The sequence below is a fragment of the Cyclopterus lumpus genome, chromosome 3, assembly GCF_009769545.1.
Source record: "Cyclopterus lumpus isolate fCycLum1 chromosome 3, fCycLum1.pri, whole genome shotgun sequence".
NCBI classification, from domain to species: Eukaryota; Metazoa; Chordata; class Actinopteri; order Perciformes; family Cyclopteridae; genus Cyclopterus; species Cyclopterus lumpus.
In genome coordinates this window covers 10737232-10764177 of record NC_046968.1, presented here as the reverse complement: position 1 = coordinate 10764177, position 26946 = coordinate 10737232, and the positions used below count along the sequence as shown (strand labels likewise).

Here is a 26946-nt window from a genome sequence, read left to right as displayed (position 1 = left end):
TGAATATTTGTTTGTCTTGACAATGATACACGGCGCTTCCAGCAGAGAGCGCCTCTGTGGTCCCCCTTTAACTCAGCGGGTGTTCATGCAGCCAAACACATATCCATCCCAAGGGCAAAAAGACAGGGAATGACAGGAACGAACATGTTGGAGGATTTGGAATCATGAATTAGATATCAGATTCATAAGGTTACATTAATAGCAGATGACTTCAACTCAGTCTTTCCAATATAAATAAGCCGTACTGGTGACTTTCCAAAACATGCAAAGTTTGTGTGTGACTCATGTTACTGAAGCAGCACATGCGGCCCAATATGGATGTGATCTTTTAATTTGACCTCGTTAAAATATTTTGCAGCGGAATATTAAGTCTTTTGTGCGTACGTTGCAAAAGCATGATAACATGTGTTGGATTTGACTTGGTAGCAAACAGTTGCTCAATAATACATCCAGATGTCTTGGTCTTTACCAACAAGAACATATGCTGCTCCTCAGCTTGCTCAATGCTGAGCTATGTTCACCAGCGTGTAGCTATCTGTCTGTCTGCTGTTGGGTGCTGAGCAGGACGTGTACAGTTTTAAAAAGAAAATTACAAAAAAATGAAGCCATGACAGCAGTAAAAGTGGATGAAAGTTGAAGTGAACAATTAGCTGAAACTTGCTATAAGGTAGCAGCAGATTTGTTTGTGATAATTCTCTGAAGGTTCATAACTGCAAGCGAAACAATCACATTCGGGGAACACATGTTAAGTTTGGCCTGAGGGTGGTGCCAGAAGAAAGATTGTATTGGTTCCTAAATCCTCAGCGGGTATCCTTTGTATACAGATGGTTTTGTTAGTTTTATTAACTCTACTTCTTCAGATCTGTTAAACTTTAAAGCTCCGCTTTGCTGGCTGCTGACTGTGAATGAGATTATCAGGTTAACACTCAAGTCATTCATGGTCCCCAGAGGATTCATCGAGAAGGGAACCATCAGTGACTGATCCAACATTATAGGAAAAGTGTTTTTTGACAACTGTGACAAGTCATGATTAGGTGACAAATACAACATGCTTATAAAACATAAAAAGCCTTGAGTGAGAGACATACATTTGCCAGTTTATTCAGCTAAATTATCAGATCAGCTAGAAATAAAACTGTTCAGCTTCTGTTGACCCTGTTTTCAGATGAATTTCAATGGGCATTTTAGTGTTGCAATATAATTACATGTTTCTAGTAGTTAAATACTGTAAATAATGTAATAACGTGTAAAAACATGGATCACAACTTGAGACTTCTTGATGTAGACATTTGCACATGAGATCCACAATGTGACATTACAATCCTTCCCATTCAGCAAAACAATAGAGACATTTGACATAACTCTGCAGTAAAAACACAATAAAGAATATACAGTGAATATTAACAGGCAGCAGCCTCTCTCTGGTCCTTCGCCCTCTCGTCCTTCCTCCAGGCTCGGTACAGTTTGATCCTCAGACTGGGGAGGTCGTACAGCTCCTCCACGTGGAAGCGCTGCCGAAAGCGGTCAACGAAGCTGTTCTCTCGGTCCAGACGAAAGCGCATGGCCCACAGGATCTGTGTGTTTTCCTGGCACAGATGATCAAAGGTGTCCATCAGCTCCTCCAGGTAAGGATGGGCATACACCACGTCAGCTGCCAGGATGTAGTCGAAACAATGTGTGGCGCGCGGGAAACGCTGCTCCACCTCCGGACCCCAGATGAGCTCGGTGACCTTGAAACAGAGATGATTGAGGGGGAAACACCAACACAATGCTACAACCATTGCTGATGGTTGGATTTTTAAAGATCAACCCAACAGTATGAAATGTGAATATAAAAAAAAAAAATAAAAAATACCAGAGGGATGTACTTGCATCGGTCCTTGGTGTTGCGCATGACATTGTACTTGAGGTTCCCCAACACATCCGGCAGGTCAGTGGAGGTCACCTTAGCACCTGGAGAGAGACAGCTGGGTGTTAAAGGGAATGAGATACAAACGGCAACAGAGAGGGGAGCAAATGTAAAGTCAAAGAGGCTTGTTAGAGCTACCATGATGTGCTTTGTTTCCATACCTAACAGGCTGGACACCACGGAGACCAGCCCAGTTCCAGCACCGAGCTCTATCACATTTTGGTCCATGAGGTTGTGTTTGTCTCGGTTGGTCTCTAAGAAATGACACAACACCGTCGCCTGTTGGGGAACACAGGTTTAGAGAGTGGTGCAGCTGGTTATTTGGTGATGATGTATCGATCGGGGCGTACCGAGGGCCAGAGCACAGCTCCGTAGAGGTCTGTGGACTCTTTGATACGGATCTCAATGCCAGAAAAGACGTATCCCTCCCAGGCTTCCGGACCGAACAAGGAGGGGTGGAAACACCGAGCCATTATGGCTTTAGCTAGCTCTGCATCCACAGGAGCTAGGTGAAGAAAATAGTGTGATACTGTGGTGAGTGAGGACCATGCAGAGAAAAGATGGGACCTTTTTCCCAGCAGGCATTCTGACCACAGCACGAGATGCACAGGTGTAATTAATCACACTGACTTAAATGGTATGAAGCTATAATTAATGCTATTTGTTAACTTTTTGGTGTGAAAAAGGTAATTAGAATACACAGTTTTAACCGATACGATGCTGCTGAGGCAAAATAACCAAAATGCCTTATAACACAGTTCAGTAGCTCAATACTAGTTTTGTTAAAAATAATAATGGTTGTTTTTGATGAAAGACACTTAATGGCTAAATTTGCATCGGAATTTGATTTTGAACAAGAATAGTTCATTTGAATATTTTTGGCATGGTGTGGATTATCCAGATTAACAAGGACGTTATAGCCGAATAGACATGTGGATTTGTTTTAATGCCATTTCTCAAGATGAGACGATTAGACGGATCTCTTAAAACTTGGTATAGAGTAATTTAGGTGAAAGAGTCTCAACATGAGTTGAAAAGAAACCTGTCAACAACAAGCTGTTAAGGCTGCAGGGCTACTGTGCAGGATTGGGAGGCGTTTCCTTTTTCTTTGCACTGAAATGTGCCAAACCCTAAATCAAACAGATGGGTCACCATGTGATTATCTGCTCTAAAAATGAATCACATTTAGGCTCATAATGCCCCTCTGATCCTACGGTTTGTCCGTCACGTCATGTCGGTGTGTCAGACTCCAGCTAAGCTTCAGTGCCGACGGATACTCAAGAGCATCTGATACACAACTTCAGTTACCCTGGTTTGGGTAAAAGGTCGGTGGAGCCCATAGAGCAGCTACGCTACGGTAGGGGAGTGCATTTATAGCTGTTATGTGTATAAATATGTTCTATATTTCATTAACAGTTGTTTTCATGCAATACATACTTCAACATCTTATAAGCGCTGACATTCCATTCGTACTCAGCTGATTTATGGGATTTAAAATTAACTGTGACCTTCAAAAAATAAAGTGCACCATACTGCCAGCATCAATTAACGCCAATGATATTAGAAAGAACAATCTTTAGTTTTTAGTTGTGCATTACACATTCTCACCTTCTTCTTTGGTGTTGGAGTCCTCCTTTATGGCCTTGGACTGTTGAGTCTCCATGTTTGAAGGAGTCCAAGCAGGAGGGCAAGAATGCCCCAAACAGAAAGTATACCGCAGCAAACTGATTCTTTGGTCCCTTTGGAGTCAACCTGGATCCAGATATATGGGCTGTTGGCTGTCACCCTCCAGGGTTTTAATTTACACACAAATAAAGTGTTTCCTGACTTCTTATCCAACCACTTCAACTCCACCCAACATGTGGAGCTCTCTCTGGGCTGCCTACCCCCCTCCCTATTACAGAATGACTGACGGACAGCGACAGCTGCTCCGCCCGACTGTTGAACTGGAGCTGGGGAGCGAAGAGGAGGGGTAATGTTAAAACACTGTACTAAAATATTAAACAATATATTTAACGACAAGTTAAAATAGAACTTTGTGGACGTAATAGAAACCTCAGACACACTTGAACTTTTCCCACATGTGCAAAAGCCTGGGTTGTTTGTGTGTTTCCGAGGCAGAAGGCGGCGGGTCAGTGTATGCAGGAGCAGTTTGAATGCGACTGACATACTACCTGAAAGAAATCCGTGGCGCTGAAGACTTGGACAGACGCTGAAGCACCTGTCCCAGTCTCACGCTTAAAACCTGAATGAAACTTGCATCGACTGCAGAAATACTTCAACTACCAAAAACATCGAGCTCAAAGATTTAATGCAAAAATATTCTAATTCTTCGCACAGATCAAAAATCTCTAAACATATGAAAAAGTATTTTCAGTCATGTCAATAGTTGAAAAAAAATACATATAATACAGACGAAAGCTCAATTCATTACATTATTCATTTCCCCATTTCCTTTATAAATATCAAACAGAATATCACAGACATTATTTGGGAGTTTTGTGATTCACAACACAACTGCTTTTGTTTGTAGTCCAGTCACAACTTCTTCCCCCTTCCTCTTCCTCTCTTGCTTCCTCTCCCTCGGGTGCTTTTCGCTCCACGGCCTCGTTGGCTGCCGTCGAAGATGGATCGGGCTGTAACCATAGCAACTTCCCCGCCACCGCCGCTGTCTTCACTAGAGCTGCTGCTGCTCCTCTTGGCCCGCTGAGGTACAGCCTTAGTAGACGGGGGGGCGGCCTTCACTGAGACAGACTCCTGGCTGGTGCTGCTCACATCCTTCAGAGGTGGAAGAGGAGATTCATCAATCACCTCCGACCCCAGAAACCCTCCTCCTGCCACAGGCCTCTCCTCTTCTCTCTCTCCTCCTCCTCCTCCTCCTCCTTTTCCTTTCTTCGGACTCTTGCTTGCTGCCTTTCCTTTCTTAGTTTTGGATGGGGATGGTCTTTCCTCGTCACTGTCCTCCTCCTCCTCATCTCCTCCTTTTCTCTCCTTCCTCTTCAAGCAGGTGACGGCTCTGAGCAGTCGCTGGCTGCGAATCGCCTGCTTTTCCTGTTGCTCCATGCGGAAGAACGAGTCGATCCGCAGCTGAGTCTAAACCAAGAGTGAGAGATGAAGTGTGAATGAGCTCCGTTAGTGGCTTTTTCAAATTGACACAATCACACTGCAGACATTCAAGAGAGTGTGATTCAGAACAAGAGACGAGGGGGGGGGGGACGGGGGGGGGGGCTTTGGGGTGTGCTCACTGGACTGAAGGCCCAATTGCATCACGCAAATCTATAATCCCATTTGGCTGTTTATGTTCCATGTTAACGCAAACATGTGGATGTGTGTCCTTAAATTTTTATTTTAGATGAGTTGCTGAGTTAGCTGGCATTTCACTGCAAAAGTATCCCTCGTGGAACAAGTACACTGGATACCTGCTGGCTGCTGAGCTGCTTGATCACAGGCTGAAGAGTCTCCTCTGTCCTCTGACTGCTCCAGCCGAAACGACTCAAGCAGAATGTAAACGACTGGTTTAGGAAACGTAACACTATCATGAATACACACACACACACACACACACACACACACAGACACACAAAGGATATTCTTTGATCATGTCGAGTTGTGGCCGCCCCCAGCTGAAGACGTTGTCTGTCTGGTCCACGGCAGGCTGCAGGTAAGCCTGAGCCACCGCAGGGTTCGGGAACCCAGGATACAGTTTTAGGTCTCTCAATTTCTTCTTGACCTTCGTATCCCGAGGGTTGGCCACCAGGCGCTTTTTCTCCTGAACCTCTGACCACCATTCCCTAGAGGAAAGAAACGATAACCAGGGCAAATCAACCTAAATATGATCTTTTTTTTTTTTTTATCTAGTTCAGTTCATACACACAGGCCAATATGTACACTTATATATAAATGTAATGGATTAATGAATGGGCTTCAACAATAAGTTTATTTTGCCTGTATTTGACAGTCACAGTAGAGAGAGACTGGAGGAATTAAGGTGGTGGCGACTGCTAGCTGCAAGATGACTGCGTAGTCAGTCAAAAATAAACCACATGTTTGTGGGCCCAGTAAAGATTTGAGCAAGAACCTTTTTTGACACCTACTTTGTAAATCCATTAACTTTTGAATAACCTGTACCGGTCAACTCAAAACACACACCTGAATTGTGTGAGGGGCTCCAGGCCCGACCCTGGGAACTCATTCAGTATCTCCATGCCAGTCACACATCCGACCCCCGGCACGCCCTCTGTGTAGTCACTTCCCAGCAGGTAAGCCAGGTTGATCAGTTTAGTCCGGTCCAAACCTGAGACAGAGACAGAAAGTTGGATTGGAGACAGGGATGAGAGAATGAGAAGTGTTGATGATGAGAAGTCAAATGCTGTGCTCTCTACTAGCTCATTACAACACCAGCACCCGTCTCTGAGCTCAGGTCATTTGTTACAACACCTTGTTCTTTCATCTCTGGAGGCCACAAAACAGCTGAATAGCACCATCTGCAGTCGCGTTTCCATACAAGTAAGAATGAATAAACCAGTCATTTACAGACAGACATAAAAGTCATACAAATATATATATTGCAATATATATATATATATTATATTGAAAAATAATCCACTGGCATATTTGTCTGTGTTTTTTAAAATTAAAAACAAGATATTAATTAAGGCGTAACCTGCTTTGACTGAAAGTTGTCTGGGTTCCCCCCAAAACTAACTGTAGACACTTGTCTCATACACAATTTCAAATTATAACAATAATAATAATATTTTTAATTGATTTGGCATCTCCAATGATCTTTTAGACTCCAACATTAAAATGAACACCACTTCAACAATCACATTTTTAAAAAGCAGAGGAACTGAATTGTGAAACATGTCTTCCTACTCGATCAGGACCTGTGACGGCAGAGCACTGACCCAGTTGGTTCTGCATGTCACTGAACTGGTAGTGTTCAACATATTTGCTCTGGCTGAAGAAGTTCCTGTAGACGTGTCTCCCTCCAAACAGCCACACGTCGGAGTCGTCCGTGATGGTCCCGTGGGTGTGGTCAGCGCGGTCCAGTGATGCGCACTGAGCCTCGGCCTCCATCGGCGCCACCATGAACGGCACGCCGAACAGCCGCAGCAGCTCCTGGGATCACAGAGGAAAATAGTCATGACTCTCAAACGCCTAATAAAGATCTGGCACTTTAGATGTGTTGCCTTACGTGGGCGATGGTGGAGGACAAAATGCTTATTATACATGTACGATCGTAAAGACGGCGTGGTTTTAATGTGTCTTTCGTTCACCTGGCTCTCCAGGTGCATCTGCCCAGTGACTGTGTTCGCCATCCTCTCCTGCTGCTGTTTCAGCTGCCGCAGGCTGCTCTGCTCCACCTGCAGAGAGCTCTCCAGAGCCTCCAGCTCATCCTGTGGCACACGTCAAAGTAGAATGATGGCTACAATCTTAATTTTCCTTAAAACTGTTATTAGCATTGAAGTTAAAAGCTTGTGTGTCTCAACCATCCTGACAGGAATGCTTACCATGTCAAAGTGTTCCCATTCATTTACCGCTGGAGTTGAGCTGGATTCTGTCTCTGTTCCCTCCTTTGACTCTTTCTCTTCAGTCTGTCTCTTTTTGTCTTCTTCTTCATCATCATCATCATCATCATCATCTTCCTCCTCCTCCTCCTCCGAATCAGCAGCTGGACTGCCAGGAGCATTTTTCAAACCATCTTCTGTTTTTTCTTCCTGCTTGTTCTCCTCTTTACGGCCCTCACTGGGAGATCCTTTCATCCCAACCATTACAAGTGAATCCTCTGCACCCTCCTCTATAAATTCTTCGTCCGACACCTCGATGAAGCTCTCTGGGAAAGACAAAAGAAGCCCTTTTGTTACTGTTTAAGAAGTTATGAATAAGTGTGAGCTTTCCTATTTCCTATTACTGTACCTCCAGACTCGCTCTTCTCACCGCCCTCTGACTTCCCATCGTCTCCGTTCCTCTCCTCCAGAGCTTCGATCACCTCGTCGCTCCTCTGCTTCAACGGCCCAGGATGCATTTCAGTCTCCCCACATGCCTGAGAAGAGCGATTGGTGGATAATGTCTTTCGATTGAAAGCAGCAACAGCGTTCGTCTTTGTGATCAGCTCTTCTTGTTTCTCCGTCTGTCCTCTATTTCCCAGCCTTATGTCCTCCGCCAACTCTCTTTTCTTTGCCTCCGTTTCTGACTTCATCGGAGTGTTTTGCGGCGCCGCAAAGCGAAGTGCTTCATTTCTCCGACCCACCGTGGCCTCCGTCTCATCTTCGGAACTACTAGCGAACAAACCATCTTCCGCGTGTAAACGTTGGACTGCAGAGTTCCCCTTAAAATCAGATTTTTCATGAGGCAGAGAGTTCACACCATCAGGATCTCTCTCTTCCTCTGAGCTGCTGATGACCACTTGTGGCACAGGATGGGGAATATTGGCCTGCATTTTGGTGGTTGGGCCGTCTTCGTCCTCAGCGAGAGCTTGTTGGATGGCCAGCAGGGTACGTGGGGACACGCTACCATCCTTCTTTTCCCGATCCAGCGTCTCCTCCTCCGAGCTGTCGTTCATTGCAGCCCGGATCGCTTTAAGTGTCCGAGGCGAGGGTGGTGATGCGTCGCCCCGAGTCGGTTTCGACACCGAGGGTTTGGAGTGTTCTGAAGAGGGACCCGGCACTTCTGCCTTTCCCTCACAGGCAGGACGCCACAGGGGCTCGGGTCTGTCTCGTCTGGTGCCGCCTGCCAGGGAGCCCCCGGACCAGGCGGCAGCTGCCGGACGGCTCTCAGGGGCAGCCTCACTCTTTTTGGAGCCTGCGTAGGGAAAGCAGAGTGACGTTTCAATACATGAAAACAAAAACAAGGCAACACTTTTGGATTTAAATCATACAGTCTTTTTTTTAATTTGAAATCAAGCAAACCCTGTTAAGGTCCCATTCCTCAAATCATTGGTTCCAGACAACAATAAATTTAAATATGGCACCAAATCTGTGTCAAAATACAGTTGAGATGAGTAATCTTTTACACTGAATTAGTCTGCTTTATTATATATTAACGGAAAACTGTGTAATAAAGCAGTTATGAGCAAAATTATTTTGGAAACTTCTTTTTTTATGACGCATTCTAGAAACAGGAACACTTTCCTGAAACTGAAATCCTGTCTGAGTAAACGCAGCATCACAGCCTCCCTCACCTTTATTAATAAGGATATAGTGGGAATAGTCCTCTGAAACCAGCCGGCGTGACTCGACGCTGTGCTCGTCCCCGTCCTGTTGGCAGAGCTGTAGACTGCTGCCGGCGCTCCGCTGACTCATCTCTTTCTCCACACTCTTCAGCCGCTGGTTCAGCTGGTTCCTCTGCAGCAGGCCGGCCAACTGGTACTGGGAAAAGTCTCCTGAACACTGAGAGGAAGAGGAGTCTGTGTTGAAGCGCAGGAGATGGGTAAGTGCATGTGTGTGTGTGTGTGTGTGTGTGTGTGTGAATAAACAGTACCTCTGGGGGTTTGTGGTACATGGTCCTGCGTCTTTTGGAAAACTCTTTCATGTCTTTGAGTATCTCGTGTTTCATTTCAGGAGGCAGGCTGGCAAACTCCTCTGAGTTGATGTCCACTGAGTTGGGGTCTTCATACAATTCACCCTGAGCAGCCAGCCAACATAAGAACATGGGAATTATGGGAGGACTTTTTGTCATGAGACACCGAATACTTTCAGAAGATACTGACACATTGTAGAATTCTATGAAACTAAAAAGACTCTATGATGGCAAAAGAGAGGCCTTCACTCAGCAAAAACCCTTTATTGGAACAAAGCCAGGACGAGACCAGGACCCCACAACAACCAAGCAATATTTAAACGTTACTAAAAAAACAAACAAATTATCATCAATATTCACTTGAACAAACTATTTGAAGCTCTATCATTTGGTGGTGGTGCTATTCAATGTTTCTCTCCTGTGCACGTGATAACTTTACCTGATACATGTGATAACCGTCATCCGTCTCCTCCAACTCTCTCTCTTCCTCCTCCTCCTCTGAACTGAATGAATAAAAACACATTCAAATGATTAAAGTACCATTATTATAGGTAAAATAGCTGTATAAAACAAACAAAAAAATTCCATACTTCATGCACAGTGACCGTTTACTTGTCGTTGATTAACCCGACCCTCCCATCTAACATATGTGAAGACGGGAAGCTTTCCAGCCCGTTTAAAGCTGTGGATGGATTGCAGATATTCTGACTGAATTGGAACAATGACTAGTGAGGAGTGACCGTCCCAGACCTGCTTTTGGCCTTCTCCTCTGCAGCTGGCAGGGCTGGTAGAACATAGATGTCGTCAACCTCATCTCTCCTCACAGTGGAGAGGCTGGGCAGAGGATCCTTACTGTGGCAAGGTGGGGGAAAATAAATCTTCAATTAGATTTAAATGGACTCTACGAAGAGAATAGACAGTTCATTGTGTAGGGAGAGAGAAACATGTTATATATGTCATTCCTCCACCTGCACACGGCCCCCCATCACTCACCTGTGGTCCCCAAGTGCAGCTTTGATAGCCTGTCTCTTCAGAAATGTCTTCAGGAGTTTCTCGTTGGTCTGTTTGGACTCCCGGCTCAAGTCCTCCTTCCTCTGCCTCCTCACAGCCTGCAGGAGAGCCACAGTCGCGCGTGATCATAGAACAGAATGCATGGAAATCACGTGCATTTTTGGAAGAAATATCTATATATCTATATAATGTATCGACACGGGCATTTGTTCCAGGAAGCGCTGGACGTACCAATGTCTGTTTCTTCAGCAGCGGCGCGTCCCCGTCGAACACGAAGATCGGCCTGATGCGGAAGAAGAGCAGCTTACAGACGCGGTGGAAGAGAGTGAGCAGGTGCGCGTTCTGGACGCTGTTGCCTTCACGGTCCCTCACCCCCTTCACGGCCTGGTTCAGCCATATGCTGATGTCTGGAGGGGCACGGTTAAGGTGAACAAAGACAGGCGTAGAGAAAGGCAGACTAATAGATCACAACCAAGTCAGGGAGGATACCAACGGCCAGGATCTTCCCCTCCAGAGTCTCGGGGTTGACGGGTTTCCCTGTACTCTCCAGCAGCCTCCAGAGTCCATGCACTCCCATGTTAGAGGCCGAAACGCACGCAAAACAATGTGAATATCAAAAACCAGATAAATGTACCGGTGCATAACTAATCTAAGCACTTTATTGAGTCAACTCCGACATTACTGACGATGAATGAAGAAAAAACTGTAACGACACTTGTAACGATCGTTTTGTTGTGACGCTATATTTTTGTCCGTAGAGAAATTATTGACTACGCACGAAGGTTCCGCATTATTTACTTCGAGTCATATTTAGGTGTGACACCACCAGCTTCGGGCAGCATCCTTTTTCTGATCTGTAATCAGTTGAACAGTTAGTTGCTGTATGCATGTCAATCATAAGAATCCCTTTAGAGCAACACAGTAACGGATTGGGGATCGGTTTTGTGTTGAGTGGAGGAGGACGGACCGTTAATAAACTATCGTTATTATTTCCTGGATTTAGTCTGTCAGGTTCTCTTGCGTGACGCTGCTGTTGCTTCGACAACGTGTAGATATCGGAGATGCATTCAGATATTGTCGGCGTGAATGTTGAGCTAACGACCTTTGGGTATTGATCTGTGCACAGCTTGAGTTTGCAAAAAGAGGAGGCATTCCTTGACCGGAAGTGTTGCCTGAAACACCAATCCCGGGGCACAAATCACCATCTCCTCGTCAAAGGCCAACTGTGTCCGGTGACAAAAGCAACAGCTTGCTGCTGTTTACACAAATCAATCGAGGAGGTTGGATCCATTGTTACCAGGTATGTTATCTAACCATTTGTCGGAATCCCCCACATAACTGCTTGGAAGTGTGACGTTCAGTGTAGCAAGCACCCGTCGTGACAGCGGTGATGCTACTTTAACTCGGCATTGTTATACTTCCAGCTAACCGCTCCTTTACAAGTTAGCTGACCAGCTTAGTTAGCTACCGCTCTAATGTGAAGTTATCCAGCTGTAAACCTTAGCCTTTTGACCTTTTTGGCCTCATTTGCTCGCCGTCGTGAACACCGAATATCCCTTTTCTCTTTCGTTAACTCACAGGACGACGAGTCACCTCAACCCCAGGATTCCTCCTCAGCGGACTCCACCTCCACCATGACTGCTGCTGTGAGAGGTCAACGCCATATGTTTTGATTACATCTCCATATTTACATTTCATCAGAGTGCTGACACGTCGGCCTTGTCTGGGTCATTTGTTTCAGGCCGTTATCAGTCCACGTAATTTGACACATATAAAAACTGTTTGTTTTTATATAAAAACTTTGTTTTTATATGCAGGGAACTAGTTTATGCTCCTCCAGCTTTGCATAGTAAAAGCCAATAGTCTCCGATGTATAATCTCCAGTGTTTTTTATTTGAACTAAACACAAGCAGCTGTCCAGCTGTGTTGCCTGGAGGAGTTAAAACAAGAACTACCTGGTCCATTACGAGTCTGACCGGTTTGCAGTACTTGACACACTAGACTTAGTTGGGTACCATTACCCAGCCCTACATGCTGCTAGAGAGCGTTTGTGGCTACACCCTTGGCATCTATTTGATAGCTTGAAGTCTGTGTTTGGCATTGGACAAATCAACCGTTGCAAGACATTTTGGTGCAAAGTGTGAACCTGGCTTTATTTCTTTTCACCCAGGCTTGGCCATTGTGCCTATCCGAGGGGCTGGCGATGGCATGGAAACTGAAAAACCGCCCGCCACCATTCTGGAGGCAAACACAGACATGTTGCCACCAGGTCCGCTGGCAGTTCCCCTCCTGAAGGTGGCGAGTCCTAAACGTAGCCCCAAATCCACTCGACCTGCTCCCCCTGCGGCTCCGCAGCCTCTCGGGGTGCTCCACCTGGGCAAGGTGAGTCGAGAGGCCTGCACCGAGGTGGAGGCTGTGAGGATCATCGTCCCCCGTTCTGCTATTAGCCGGCGCACCCGCAAAGGACCTGTCGAGGGCAAAGGGGAGGCTGGGCACCAGGCGGACGTGCAGGGCTGTGCCCCGCTGCCTCTGGCGGAGGACTGGAGGGGACAGCTGGAGAAACTGCTGAACTCTGAACGCAGGCTGCTGCAGGACAAGGAAGGCCTGTCCAATCAGCTCCGTGTGCAGACAGAGGTAAGGCCCCAAATACAGCAGATGCATTCTGTTTAGATATACGGTGGCTTTGCACAGGCAGGTTCAATGCTGTTTACACGTTTCAAAAACATGCAGGAAGTATAGATACATGTGAAATAGTAGAGGGATCGGTAACATTATCAATACATTTCAATGTTTCATGTTGAATTTCTTGAGTTTATAATTCTGCATAGTTTTTACAATATAATCTTGCTCCTTATTTGTCTTGCGATTAGACCTTTTGTGTTATTGTTTTATCCTTTCAGCACTTTTAAGTGAAATATAAAGGAAAAATAAATTTATCCGGCTATGAAAGGAATTTGTTTATTTTTACTTTCGCGTGCCAGGTAAACCGTGAGCTCAAAAAGCTGCTGGTGGCGTCTGTGGGTGATGACCTTCAGTACCACTTTGAGCGTCTGTCGCGGGAGAAGAACCATCTGATTCTGGAGAACGAGGCTCTCGGCCGCAGCCTGACACACACTGCAGAGCAGCTGGAGCGAATGAACATCCAGTGTGACGTTTGGAGGAGCAAGTTCCTGGCCAGCAGGTTCGACATCAACAAAATTAAATTAGAAATGACAAATGGAAAACGTTCCCCTCGTCCTGCAAGCATATGTCGGGGACAGTCTTCTATGAGGAACAATAAGGGATGACTAATAACGTTATCGCGCTGAGTAAACACAACATCCATGTTGTCTGTTCAGAGTCATGGCAGAGGAGTTGACGAATGCCAGAGCTGCTCTGCAGAGACAGACCAGAGAGGCACAAGGAGCCATTCAAGACCTGCTGTTGGAGAGAGAAGAGTTCTCCAGCCACATGGTGCTCACTCACAGGTAACGCGCAGTATATTCATAATGACTAAATTATGGGAATGTTTTGTTATACTAGCTTGCAATTTGAAAATCATGCTGAGGAAAAGACAGGACGCACACAAATGTAATGTACCAGGACTAATTGCAGCTGCGTAGTATTCATTTGCATCCACAAGATTGCAGACAGTACATGGGTAGAGGTTGTTTTTTAAAGTCCATGTAGGCTAGACATACTTTGATTTTGAAACATTTGTAACATGAAATTATTTAATTTGACTGAATTAAAGTCGATGGACTGGCGGCCTGTCCAGGGTGTCCCCTGCCTTCGCCCTATGTCAGCTGGGATAGGCTCCAGCGCCCCCGCGACCCTAATGAGGATAAGCGGTATTGAAAATGGATGGATGGATGGATGAATTAAAGTATTTTTAAAAAAAATATTACATGAGAAAATACGCTTAATTTTGCACTTTTACCGCACTCGTTAACTTAGGACGGCTGAATTAAGTAATTGACCATTTATAGCAAATTAATATAAAAAGTGTCTGCTTATTGAGATCGTTGTGTGAACTTCACATCTTAAACGAGTCAAACATAACAAATCTTGACCACAGATGGTTCACAGCTGAACCACTGATACTTAAGTTTGTAGTTTTTTCTTCTTCCTGTTGTCAGATCTCTGGAGCAGCTCCTGGTCTCTCTGCAGTGGGGCAGACAGCAGACGTACTACCCCAGTGCACAGCCCCTTAGCACAGGAGAGCTGGCAGCAGCCAATTACAAGCTAGCAGACGCCATCAACTCCCACCTGCTGGGCAGCAGCAGCAGCAGCAGCAGCAGCAGCAGCAGCAGCAACGTGGTGGTGAAGAGCAGCACTGCAACGGCGGAGCTGCTCTGCAGCACTCCGGCTGAGAAGATGGCTGAGAAGGTACGAACTCCATACCGTTGTAGAAATCTGACCATTTACTAACAATGTTTCATAAAGTCCAGAGCGTCACCGATGTTTTGCCTGTGTTCTGTCCTAGGTGCTGAAGATTTTAGACCCAATTTCCTGTTTGGAAATCAAGGCAGACCCTCCACTCAGCGACTCCGTCCCCTCGAGCTTCCTCGGCAGTAAGAAGAGCATCGGCAGGTTTCACCCATATACCCGCTATGAAAACATCACTTTTAACTGCTGCGAGCGCTGCACTGGAGACATCCTGGTGCTGTAGCGGGGTCAAAGGGCAGCAAACACCAACCAATCCGACGCTGACGCAGCATCAGAGGTTATTTCAAATGACCGATATTCGGACAGGAGTCTACTCTGGAGATTATTGCCGCTGTGTGTCATGTGACTTGGCTGCTCCAAGTGTCCTTTGTGCCACACATCGACTGTTGGATTTCCACAATTTCAGATCATGTTTTTAAATTGTATCAACCTGCTGTTTATTTTGCTCTTTAACTTTAAAAAAGAAAGAAAAAGAAGCTAATAAGAAAATGTAGTTGTTTGTTCAGGGATCGTGACGTCATTGCAGCCTGTTTAAACTATTGAAAGGGCTATTTATGGCTGGGATGCAAGGTGCAGTATTACATGGTGAACAGACAGTTAGGGTGTCTGCTTACTCTTACTTGAACATAAGAATGATGTGCTTTAAGTTCTTTAAGTCAATGAGCCCCTGGCGTGATGAGGCAGCCTGTCCTTCCAGGAAGTTAACTGATCATGAGCTCCTCTCGTACTGCAGGGGTCGCCCAGATTTCTCAGTATGATGGTGCCGTCATGTTTTAAAAACACAGGAGGTATTTTGTATATCATGCTCCAAAAACGTTGTCATATACACTCAATATATTGGAAGCGGTTTGAAGGTACAATAGACTTATTGTACACAAATCATAACAAATATGGTTATTTGCAAAGAGTTTAACTTGATTTGTTTTCTTTGAATGTCATTTATTTTGGGTGGTTTTCTTTTGTCATTTTTTTTTCTAAGCCAAGCTGTATGATAATTAGCTTATTTTCTGTTTGGAAAAGTGTTCAATAATGTTTACGTCGTATTTTACAGTGAAAGCACACCATAAAAACATTTATACATCTTGTTTTTCATGTCAGAATGAAATAAAGACCAAAGTAGTTTCTACCTTTTTTATTAATGTCTTTTCTTGTTTATAACCTTGCATTGGAACTCAAAGCAGTCAGTAAGCACCAGTGATTACCTGTTACAACACTTCAATCCCTTCAGACACCACTTGTATGTCCTTATTGTCCACAGTTACAATTTCTGTTGACTTTACTCATCATCATCATCCCCCCACAGCTTGCTTTTGCCTGCACTTTTTCTTCCCTCTATGTGGCTCTTAAATGAGGTCCGTACTCTGGTTGCCGCCGGTTTGTTGTCACCGGGCGGTCCAGCCACTCTGCCTCTCCCACTGAACCCAGACTCTTTAGGGAATCTAGGAAGACTTTGGCCCTCATTTTTAAAAGTCCTCTCACTGTTTCTTTCTCCCGATCTAAGCGGTCTGTCGCCATCCTGTCTGCCTCTGGGGTTTGTGACTCCCCTGCCTCCGCTGTTGACCATCTCTTTCGGTGTCTGTTGGTGGAAGCAGTCATACTTCCTCTTGGGCACAAACTTAAACGCCTCCTCCCATTTCCCCGTCTCCTTAAGAGCGAGCATGATGCGGATCATCTGGTCCAGAGTCAGATTTTTGGCTCCCATCTCCCATTGGAGGAACTCGTCCAGGGGTAAACGGGCCGTGGCCAGGTTCAGACGCTTTGCATTGGCCAGTGACAGGCCCGACTGGATCGACCGGTCCACCAGCGCTCCAACGATGTAGACCTTGGAGTGGTCATACGTGCGGAGAACGTTGGGGGAGTCCGCAGTGAGATACACGAGCTGTTCCCGAGGGAACCGGTCCACGTGCTGCTGGTCAGTGCTGGTGACCAACAGACGGTCCCAGGCCTCGTCGCCGTATCGCTTGACCAGCTCGCTCCTGTAGGCGCCATCCGCCTGCAGGTTGCAAAAGTGGAGGTGGTAAGGCTCGGCGGCACGTCGATTCCACCCTTCCACCTCCAAAAGTTGTGCTACGGTGTTGTCCAACTCCCGTCTGGTCATGTTTGACTCGTAGCTCATGTCAAACACCAGTGGCTGACCGAACAGCATGGCCTGGGCGCTCCTCCAGGCCAGGTGCTTGTCCAGGGAGCGCCCCCAGAACTGGAGGAACATTGTGTTTTTAAGTCCCCTCTCGTCCTCCGCATCGCAGTCCTGTATTCTCCTCTGCTCCAGCGAGGCGTCCCTTGCCATCTTCTTCTGCTGCTGCTTCTCCTTACGGGACCTTTTGTGGCCCTCCTTGATGGCCAGGTACTTAAGGTACTTCTTCCTGGAGGACTTGGTGGTGAGCTCGGCCAGCGTCTGGACCTCATCATCGGCCATCTCTTGTGGTACAAGCTTCCCAGCTTGGCGCCACATCGCAACCAGATCGCGAGTGGCCTCCAGGGAAGAACTGCCCTTTGAATCACCACCTGGTTCTTTGAGGTTTTCACCATCCTCATCATCGCTGGCGTCCTCTTCCTCATCGCGCTGCGGCCTCTCTTCTGATGCCACTTGGGCTCTCATCACAGATTTCCATTTGTCCAGATCGAGGGTCTGTTTTTCGTCGAGGTTGTCTCTTGTTGGCTGGAGAGCATCCTTCCACGCCGGGATCCCAGTCCGGAAGTGACCAGCAGAAACGTGCGGCAGGTGACGACCCGCGCTGCGGACTAAGAGAGAAGTTCCGACTGGCCTCTTGGCGACACAGGGCGCCGAGCAGAGGCCTCTCCAGAGTTCATAAACACCCTGGGAAGCGAAGCTCCGCAACATCGCGATGCAATATATTAAACTGCAGCGGAGTATTAAAGTACAAAACAAACAAAAAAAGGAAATATAGACTGCTGGACTCTCACTCTGTCTTTGACAATTTAAACGGAACCACACGTATCGTCTGCATCTCGAGTCTCATGCGTTTTCGTCCACCTGTGCTCGCGACGTTCACGCTCGTCCAAAAATCAAGAGAAGGTCACGTTGTTCAAACGGTGTCACACTATAAAGTGTCGTAGTGAAACGACACCGGTCGTGTGGCTCCTCCTGTTTCTCTCACTCACGTTGGCGGACGATATGAAGACATGTCAGCCAGCACCGTGTGTTTGCTGCTCGCTGCTGGTGCTTTAATGTTCCACGACAGCTCGATGTGAATTATAACAATCACTTTAATACTCCTCGTCATTTCACGTGGTTTCCGGCCGGATTTGTTTTCACGGTGTCGTCGAACATTTATGACGCAACTTCCTCCTCTCCGCACAACAAGGGAAGTTAACGTTTTTCTTTTTAGCCTTCAAGATGAGTTTGTTTTTGCCCAAATTAGCATGCAAAAAAGACATCGATGAAGTCATCAAAAGCGTAGCAGAGAAGGTCGTGGTTTTGAGGTTTGGGAGAGACGAAGACTCCGTTTGTCTGCAGCTCGATGAGATTGTAAGTAGGATGTTTAATGCAGAAAATCAAATGGCTGCTCAGTGGCGAGACTGTTTAGCGTTTCAAGATTCAAGATTTTTATTTGCCATTTGTGGATAAGAGGCCATAAGAGGGCTCTCCGAGTCAACGTTTCAGAAGTAACATTATAAGAAAGAAAAATACAAAATATAAAAGAGAACACAATATAGAAGTGGTGATGTACACAGAGGGGTGGTACTATGTACAAGGACAAGAGAGGTGCTAGTAAGTACAGTTCGGGGTACAGTTTTAAATGAGACAGTTTTAAATTATATAGTTTTAAGTAATAAAAGGGCACATATTGCACATAAGTGTAGTGAGGTAGTGTTGGCTTCTTATATTTCAGTGGTTTTGTGTTGCCATCAGTCTGACAGGCAGGGAAGAAGCTGTTGAAGAAGCATGTTCTATGGGTGATGATGCTGTCCGCTCTGCTGTGTCTCAGGTTGTACGAGCATTGTTTGTGTCTGAGCAGAGAGTGAGCTGGGTGGAGTGAGTTTGCAAATGTGTCCCGTTTCTGTCCCTCCAGCTGTCAAAAACTGCCCACGACTTGAGCAACATGGCATCCATCTACATCGTCGACGTGGATAAATCTCCCATCTACACACGATACTTCGACATCAGTTACATCCCCTCCATTGTTTTCTTTTTCAACGGGCAGCACATGAAGGTGGATTACGGGTGAGTGAACGGAGGTTAACGCCGCTGAGGTTGTGATTGTCTCCTCGTCAAACTGTTTCACCAAAAGGGCGGACATTGACGATTTCCATCTTCAATTAAGATGCAGATTATTGTTCAGCCTGGTAATTGTTGACATTCTGCAGAGCCCGTTGTTATCTTCAAATGTATTGTGTTGCACTACAAAAAGTGCTAAACCCCACAATATTCAATTCATAAACTTACAAAATAGCTGAAACCATTTTTACCTAAACGGTTAATTTATAATGAAAAGGGTTGTAGTTTAATTTTCTGTAGTCGTGGTAAACAGCCATCTCCCTCTCAGTCCACACCCCAAAGCTCTTGAGAAGCTGGTTTTGCATATTTATCACAACTACAACAGATGCACACGCTGTAATAAAAAAAAAGAGTCTGACCGGCCTTATTTTCTCTCAGCTCTCCAGATCACACCAAGTTTGTCGGCAGCTTCAAGACCAAACAAGATTTCATGGACCTGATCGAGGTCATATACAGAGGGGCCATGCGGGGGAAGATGATTGTCCAGAGTCCCATAGATCCTCGAAATATTCCCAAATATGATCTTCTCTACCATGGGATTTAAACTCGACGACATCGCCACTGTGCGGCCTTATGATCATAATTGTGTCCCACTGAGTGGCGTAAACCACAGCTGAAAAACTGAAACTTTGATATTCAAGCAACCGTCTGAATAAGTTTTGTCATGTTCATTTTTATAAAGATGACAAATTGTACAATACAAGAGTAAGTTGGAAAGTCTGAAATCTATACACATGTTAGACTTAAACTTTAAGAAATGACAAGAAACAGACAGTGAAATGGGCTCTGTTAATGTTCCGATCGTCCTCCTCCATTCTCACGTTCTCCGTGTCTAATGTTTGATAGAGAAGATGTGCGTTTTGATGAAATAGGTTCTGCTAATTTATTCTGATTTTATTTGTGTCTTTTGAAAATGCAGTCATGATTTTTCCCATGGAAAATAGCTGTATTATCAGCAGTGAGATACACATTATTTATCCAATGTACATGCTCTGTTTTTTTTATAATAAACTTTTATATTTTATCTTTCATCATTAATCACAAACTGTACTGTAATTTCTGGATAATAAAGAAAAGAAATCCATACACGAATTTACGGTAAAATAAGTCATAATTACACCAAATTTGGTCTTTGGTTGGTGGCCCATACTAGTGCTTGACGATGATTGAATATGGTAATTTATCATCTTTCAATGGAAACATATTGTGAATAAATCATATCGCTTTCTGTGATCAGTGAAGTTTTCAATTAAATGAGAAAATACGCAGTACTTTTCATTTATCAAGTATTTGATTCACACAAGATGATAAAAAAAAACATTAGGTTGTTTCATAGATAGTGTTTCTATTTTATTAAATTACCAAATATCATGCTATATCTCTTTTTCTAAGATATTTAATGATTATATCTTGATGGTTTTGGCCATATTGGCCAGCCCTTGCCCATACGGTCTACAAGCTTATCTTCATTTAAGCTCTTCGTCTAATTCACTCTCCATCCCTTCGAATCGAAAGGCGCTCTTCCCCGTTTAGAGTTGACTCCGCGCTGTCTCTTCCCATTTCTGCCACAGCGTCGATGGCCGATGCTTTGTAGACGTTTCTCCCTTTAATCCAGACTGCAGAGTTGGACCTGTAAAGAAAGTAAGAAGCGATGGATGATCCAATAAGCTTTTTAGCTCAAAGAGGAAGACCATTTTCTCATAACATGAAGGAACCTTCAGTTTATCATAGACATGAAAAATCTCGAGATACCCGCTTTTCCCCGGACAGGAAGGGTATTAAAAGTGTCATGGAGTGAAAAGAGATATAATGATGCTGTATACAATGGAGATACTCAGGTAGGTAGAAGTACCTCAAATTCATACTCAAGTACATAACTTGAGTAAATGTAGTGTGCTACATTCCACCCCTGCTAATAACCCTTTTATTGCCCACACAGGCACTGGTTTCAAATAGACTTTATGAACCTCTCTTTAATTGAGTATTTGACCAATAATTACAATACTTGTCAACAAATCTGTGATGCACCATGAGTTATCGTGCCGTTAAAGTAGTTGTGCACCAGGTTGCGCATCGAGCTTTTCAAGTTTTGGGGATGGTTGGTAAACTCATAACCTGGGAGTATTGCATTTGAACTAGATTTAGGATTTTCTCACCCTATTTTCACTTCTTTTTACATCTTACTCTTTTGTTTTATTTATGTTTTAGAATTCTGACTTGCATAAATGAAGGGCAGTTGAAATTCTTGTGTCAGAGATTTGATGTAAAAGTCACCAATAAAGAAATATAACATACAAATTATACCTTCAAGCATGTTCCTGAAGCTGATCTTAGAACTCCTGTTATATGGTTGGGTGTCAAACTCTTGTTGTGCCAGTGCGTCTTCAACATCCTTGGTGGTTGGCATGCATCGTGTACTTTGGATTTTTCCCAGGGTTGCGGATCACATAGGCAGGATCCTCGTCATCAAAGGGTTCACAGATTATACTAGGATTCATATGATAGGGACATGTGATCTGTGGAGAGAAGAAAGAGGAGGACATGATACAAGTCAGAAGAAGAAAAAGCACAGGAAAAGGAGCGCTTTCTCACCGTCCAGTTGGAGAAGAGGGAAGCACTGTCTATACTTCTCTTCTTCTATTAATATAGATTAATATTACATTTTTTCCCATTAAATGGTATATTTGATACTGAACTAGTTCATCTTTATCTCAGTGATAGTGTCCAAATAAGCATAAAATATCACTATGACCCTGAAATTCTGTCTCTTGTGTTATCATATACTGAATGAAGCGAAACTACACACTCTTTCTGATTGAACCAATCTATGAACTGTCGGAAACAATGGATATCAGGGGCCCCAAGAAAAATTAGCTGCGCGCTACATGTTCACAAGGGTATCACTCCCCTTGGGGCTTAGCCCCCCCCCCCCCCCCCCCCCCCCCCACCCACCCCACCCCTTTCTTTGAATCCTACAAACGGCCCTGCTCTCCATCCATCTGATACTGTCCCGGCCCGTCTGTCAAATTTTAAAAGTCAATGTGGCCCCTGAGCCAAAAAGTTTGCCCACCCCTGGTCTATACGACCCTTTTTGCTAACTCCCCCGAAGTACTGGTTGGTGCAGATCTTGCAGTGGTTAGTTCTGGTCCAGTCCCAATAAGGAATTTAAAAATCTTGGTTCCCAGTGAGCTCCCTGATCGCTCTCTCAATAAAACACTTGGTGCCAGAAGACAAAAGCAGGGCCCTTGTGTGCAGAATGGGTGTCATACCCCTCATATCTCTTAGCTGAGTAGTAAAGCATCCACACATACATATTATAGACAGTCGCGTTGTGGAAAACATACTTCCCTTCCATTCCCATGTCATTGCTTCTCAGGATCATATACCGTCTGCTGTGGCTCTGTTTGGCCTTGTGCAGGCTCGAGAAGAAGGTCTCCCTCTCAGAATCAGTCATATCTGTTATCTCTTTCCTCTCTATGTCGTGCCGTTGCTTGCATTGGGGTCCTCTCCAGCCCGGGAGGCACTGACTACAATCAAAACCGTCATAGTTTCCCGAGCAATTAAAAGCTGCATCATAGAAGTAGCGAGGCCAGTCCACCCTGTAGTCCAGGGGTGTTGGCGAGTATTTATGCCGAGCTTCTAAACAGATTCCTCTCCCTGAACTAAACACACAAACAGAGCCGTTGAAGATGAGGAAACACGTCCGGGTGTTTAGAGCCCCTGGTGTTTAGCAGGCCCGTGGGAACTGAACCTCCACCTCTCTGGGGCTCGTCAGATACAGCACAAGGACCAGCCATAACCAGTGCAGCGACAGCATCCTGTCGGAGCAGATGGAGACAGACAACCGCCCAATAAGGTCCACTTGAACTCCTTTTGAAGAGTAAATCATGAAAGGCTCGTCAGCCGAGTACTACGCATGAAGTCATTTATCAAAATAACAACATTCTTGGTTACAGCTTCACAAATGATAGGATTCGCCACTTTACTCTCTTTAATGTCACTGGCTCATCCGCCCCTGCTGTTGCCTACTGAATTAAAGGAATAGTTTGACTTTTTAATGCCTTTTAATGTTGTCAGTTCATTTTATTTTTAGTATTATTTTGAATATTTCATGGACTGACAAATAAAATATTGGACAATTAATAGATAAACTGAGAACGAACATAGTTCCAGCTCTAGTCATGTACTGTATCGTTTCAAAAATATGTGCCAATCAAATATGTCAACCTACGAGACATTTGAATGTTATTGGTTAGTTGTTGGATAAATGTGATGATATTTAGTCTGCCAAACATGTCCGGCCCTGCGTAAATAGTACTGCTAGTCAAGAGTTTTCTTCAAGTTAACCGGGCCCACCGTCTGAATTTACTTTACTCCTCTTCTGTTTACTCAGGATGAAACGAGGTCTGCAAGGGGATGAACAGGAGGAGGAAGGTGGTACAAGCTGTGGGTCTCAGGAGACTCTTAAACGGTCCCGCAAGCAGAGGAGGGAGAACGATTTGGAGGGGGAGGGAACCCGCGGGGGGTGTCTGCCTCAGGAGATCCTGCTCCACATCTTACGGTACCTGCTTCTCCTGGATCGGGCTTACGCTTCTCAGGGACCCATAAGGAGCCATCGGCCATCAGTCACCTGTGTTGTTGTTTCATGTTGTTTTAGTTACGCCTTTACTTCATTTCATACCCTCGGGCGACTCAGAACAAACAAAGACACACCTCGTCTTTTTCTTTCTGTATATTTGTGTGGAAAGTCAACTATTACACGTGCTTTGTTAAGAAATATGTCTTCTTTAGATAGTTGCAATACTCTGTCTCATAATATTATCTAACGCTGAGTACAAGTGACAAGCTGACAAATTCAACAAAGGCATTGAGCCTTTGGCAAAATAGAAAACATACAAGATGTTCAGAATGGTTGGTAGTAATGCTTTTATTATTATCATTCATCAGAGACACACAGCTTGTTTCTGCTGCCTAAAGCAAAACACTTGTCACAGGCTTAAAGTAGTCCGTTGGACTCTTGACAATACACCAGAGAAGGTTCAACACACAAACATAAAAACACTCTTACCTGCTGTTTTTTTTCCTCTTGATATTTGAGTTAAGGTGAAGGCTTGTCTTATTTATGATTTCTGTTTTCTCCTGGGAGTCCTTGGCTGGAGTTTCAAAAAGCATTTTGTCCACAAGCCCTATTGTTTATTTCAAATACAGTGTAAAGTACATAGCGAAGCAGTGTGTCCTCAGTTTGTTTTTGCTGTGTGACATTTTTTTCTTCTTTTTTTTCTCCATTGTCTTTTGTGGAGTTTTGAATAACTAAAAAGGTCTCCAGACTAACTTTTCTACAAATTCACGTTCATATTTTTATTACTGATAAATGCTTTAAAAAAAGAAAATCTACAGTAATACAAATATGCTGTTTTATTTTAAAGACAAAGAAATCAGCAAGGGAGTAGTGGGTGACTGTGGGTCAATGGCTAGCAGGTCCGTCTTTCAATCAGGGGGTTGGCGGTTCAACCCCGGCCTAGTCGATGTGTCCTTGAGCAAGACACTTAACCCTAATTGCTCCCTGTAGCTGTGTCTACGGTGTGTGATTGTAAGTCGCTTTGGATAAAAGTGTTAGCTAAATGAAATGAAATGTAATGTAATGAGTAGCACTTTCTAAATATAGAGTAAACATATGTTCAATCACATCTTATGGGCTACTCCAACGAAGTTACTATAATTTGAACTGAAGTGTAATGATGTGTTTGAATTCTAAATTGATATGCATTAATTCATTAATTATTCAGGCTTGTGACAGCTCTAGTGTCTGTGGACCGACACACACACACACACACACACACACACACACACACACACACACACACACACACACACACACACACACACACACACTCAACCAAATACAGAAAATGTTTGAGTCGGACCACATCTGATTTAGTTTTTCTTGGTGTCACTTCAGGTGTGCTGGGGGATGGGAACCAGGCTGGAACCAGACTGGAACCAGTCTTATCACATGCCAGAGCTGTGGCGTTGCTTTGAGTTTGAGTTGAGCCAACCAGCCAGCTCCTACCTGAAGGCCACACACCCAGAACTCATCAAACAGATCATTAAAGGCACTCCTACCACTCTCAGGAACAAGTGGTATTACAAGACAGGACGGACTGGAGCGGGTTCATTTCAGTAAATGTCTTTGCAACACAATGCATAGACGTCTTTGACATAAAGTTAACACCATACTGTCTTCACATTTGATAATGTTTTAAACACAAAGTCTGAGACGCAGATGGTCTGATTATTGCCTGTGTAAAGTACGACAGTTAGAGATATAACATTTGGGAGCTTTAAAAAAACTAAATCACACTCACACATTTTCTTTTCTTCTCTTAATCTTGAAAGATAAATCACAAACAAAGTGCATCTACATCTGAAGGGGCCATGTGGAGTCGTGGATCACAGGTGGTGCTGTGGAAGATTGTTTTGATGAAATGGATCTCTGTTCCGTTTGCCTTTTGTGTTTTACAAGCACGTAAACAAGGATGCACGTACATCCAGACATGGGGCGATATGACGGCAGACATGTCTGCCAACTGCAGAGGGCAGCAAAGCAAATATATACTGTAAGTGAACTAGATGGCGGCTGCTGACTGGCAAATTGATTGATTGATGTCTTGCTGAATAAAACTAGCACTTAGAACTATGGTGTGGTGATGACTAAATGTGTTTCTCTTTTGCTCTGTTCAATACTCTCACTTCCCCTCGGTGCTGACGGTGGTCTTCGTCAACTCCAAATCGTTTTCCTCCCTGAAGATCGATGACACCCCTCAAAGTCCTGGTGGCCAATAGCAGTGACACCCTCACACTGCTGAAAATGAGCAGTTGGCCCCATGTTTCACCTGCAGGTACTAACATATAGAAGGAAGGGTCGCTCTTAGGGGTGTTAAACAAAAATAATGATTGACTAACCATTGTAAAGAATTTGACTGATCAAGACAATTATAACTGACGTCGTGAGGATGAGTTTGGCTCATTATTTCGCGATGAAATGCCCGACACGCATCTGTACTTCGGACGCTCTGCCAGTAAAGAAGTGCCGGGCCGTTGGTGGTGTGTGCCAGTGGACTGGGACCTCTGGATGAGGAGCTGATCCGCATCGGTCATCGGCTTGGGGAGTGCGTAGTGTCCTGCAGCGCCTTCGTGGAGTTCGTCAAGATTGAGACTGACACAGCTATCCATCATGGAGGAGGAGGTGCTGGTTCCAGATCAGCGCGACGGGCTGGATGATATGTCCAATGGGAGGTGTCAAAGTATTCGGGTCGCGTCTGGTTCCCAGACATGATGACTACCTGTTAGATCTACGGGAGGAGATGTACATACACATTGTGTCCAGGTTTTTGTGAGTGTCTGTATTGGTTTTCTTTTTGGAGATGGACCTCTTTTTGTTTCCCAGGCACCCTATGGATGTGTCTGTGTTTCTCCCTGACTACATGAAAACATTGCATCATATTGAGGATGGTTGTAATGAAACATATAGCATTGGTTTCAATTCTGCGATACCGTTCTATTTATTTATTTAATGTATATTTATATCTGTATTTGACCTGTTGCCACTCATAGTATCTAGCACCTTATTCTCTGAGTCCTTTATTTAGGGCTAAAAACACCCTGCAATTGTTTTCCCCGGGAATGAGTGGGAAATGATTGGGGCTGTTTTTAATGCCTTATATGTAGGCAGATAAAACATGTTATCATATCATAGGTGTACATAAGTACAAATCATTCCAAGAGAACGTTTTATTTCAGTCAAGTAACTTTACAAGCAGACACGTTTAACAGATTG

General features: G+C 44.6%; 5 protein-coding genes across 7 annotated transcripts; 2 read left to right on the top strand and 3 right to left on the bottom strand.

The window, feature by feature from the left end:
- Positions 1-1299: 1299 nt before the first annotated feature.
- Positions 1300-4162, bottom strand: mettl21e (methyltransferase like 21e). Its single transcript, XM_034562271.1, has 5 exons — positions 3518-4162; positions 2260-2414; positions 2071-2188; positions 1856-1953; positions 1300-1730 (listed from the first exon to the last, which is right to left on the bottom strand). The coding sequence occupies exons 1-5, from the start codon at positions 3570-3572 to the stop codon at positions 1401-1403; spliced, it is 756 nt and encodes a 251-aa protein (XP_034418162.1). The 5' UTR covers positions 3573-4162; the 3' UTR covers positions 1300-1400.
- Positions 4163-4246: 84 nt separating this feature from the next.
- On the bottom strand, positions 4247-11354 carry ercc5 (excision repair cross-complementation group 5). Its single transcript, XM_034562231.1, has 15 exons — positions 10931-11354; positions 10673-10848; positions 10424-10539; positions 10181-10282; positions 9870-9933; positions 9392-9535; positions 9093-9300; positions 7829-8713; positions 7423-7745; positions 7189-7308; positions 6817-7030; positions 6059-6203; positions 5500-5700; positions 5329-5413; positions 4247-5002 (listed from the first exon to the last, which is right to left on the bottom strand). The coding sequence occupies exons 1-15, from the start codon at positions 11016-11018 to the stop codon at positions 4448-4450; spliced, it is 3426 nt and encodes a 1141-aa protein (XP_034418122.1). The 5' UTR covers positions 11019-11354; the 3' UTR covers positions 4247-4447.
- Positions 11355-11460: 106 nt separating this feature from the next.
- Positions 11461-16000, top strand: blzf1 (basic leucine zipper nuclear factor 1). The gene is made up of 7 exons (XM_034562259.1): positions 11461-11741; positions 12022-12094; positions 12612-13075; positions 13423-13622; positions 13780-13908; positions 14560-14809; positions 14907-16000. The coding sequence occupies exons 2-7, from the start codon at positions 12076-12078 to the stop codon at positions 15090-15092; spliced, it is 1248 nt and encodes a 415-aa protein (XP_034418150.1). The 5' UTR covers positions 11461-11741; positions 12022-12075; the 3' UTR covers positions 15093-16000.
- Positions 15987-18127, bottom strand: trmt10c (tRNA methyltransferase 10C, mitochondrial RNase P subunit). Its single transcript, XM_034562245.1, has one exon. The coding sequence runs from the start codon at positions 17709-17711 to the stop codon at positions 16146-16148; it is 1566 nt and encodes a 521-aa protein (XP_034418136.1). The 5' UTR covers positions 17712-18127; the 3' UTR covers positions 15987-16145.
- On the top strand, positions 17987-26029 carry txnl4b (thioredoxin-like 4B). 3 transcript variants are annotated; one of them, XR_004611826.1, is made up of 5 exons: positions 17987-18359; positions 18904-19055; positions 23503-23670; positions 25069-25726; positions 25917-26029. XR_004611826.1 is itself a non-coding variant. In XM_034562288.1 (4 exons), exons 1-4 carry the CDS (start codon positions 18228-18230, stop codon positions 25157-25159), a joined length of 543 nt encoding a protein of 180 aa, XP_034418179.1. In that variant the 5' UTR covers positions 17987-18227; the 3' UTR covers positions 25160-25741. The 3 variants fall into 3 exon arrangements, 2 of the variants coding, with proteins under 2 accessions (XP_034418179.1, XP_034418187.1); XM_034562288.1 differs by lacking the exon at positions 25917-26029 and having other exon boundaries at positions 25069-25741; XM_034562296.1 differs by lacking the exons at positions 23503-23670; positions 25069-25726; positions 25917-26029 and adding an exon at positions 19488-20133 and having other exon boundaries at positions 17995-18359.
- Positions 26030-26946: the final 917 nt, after the last annotated feature.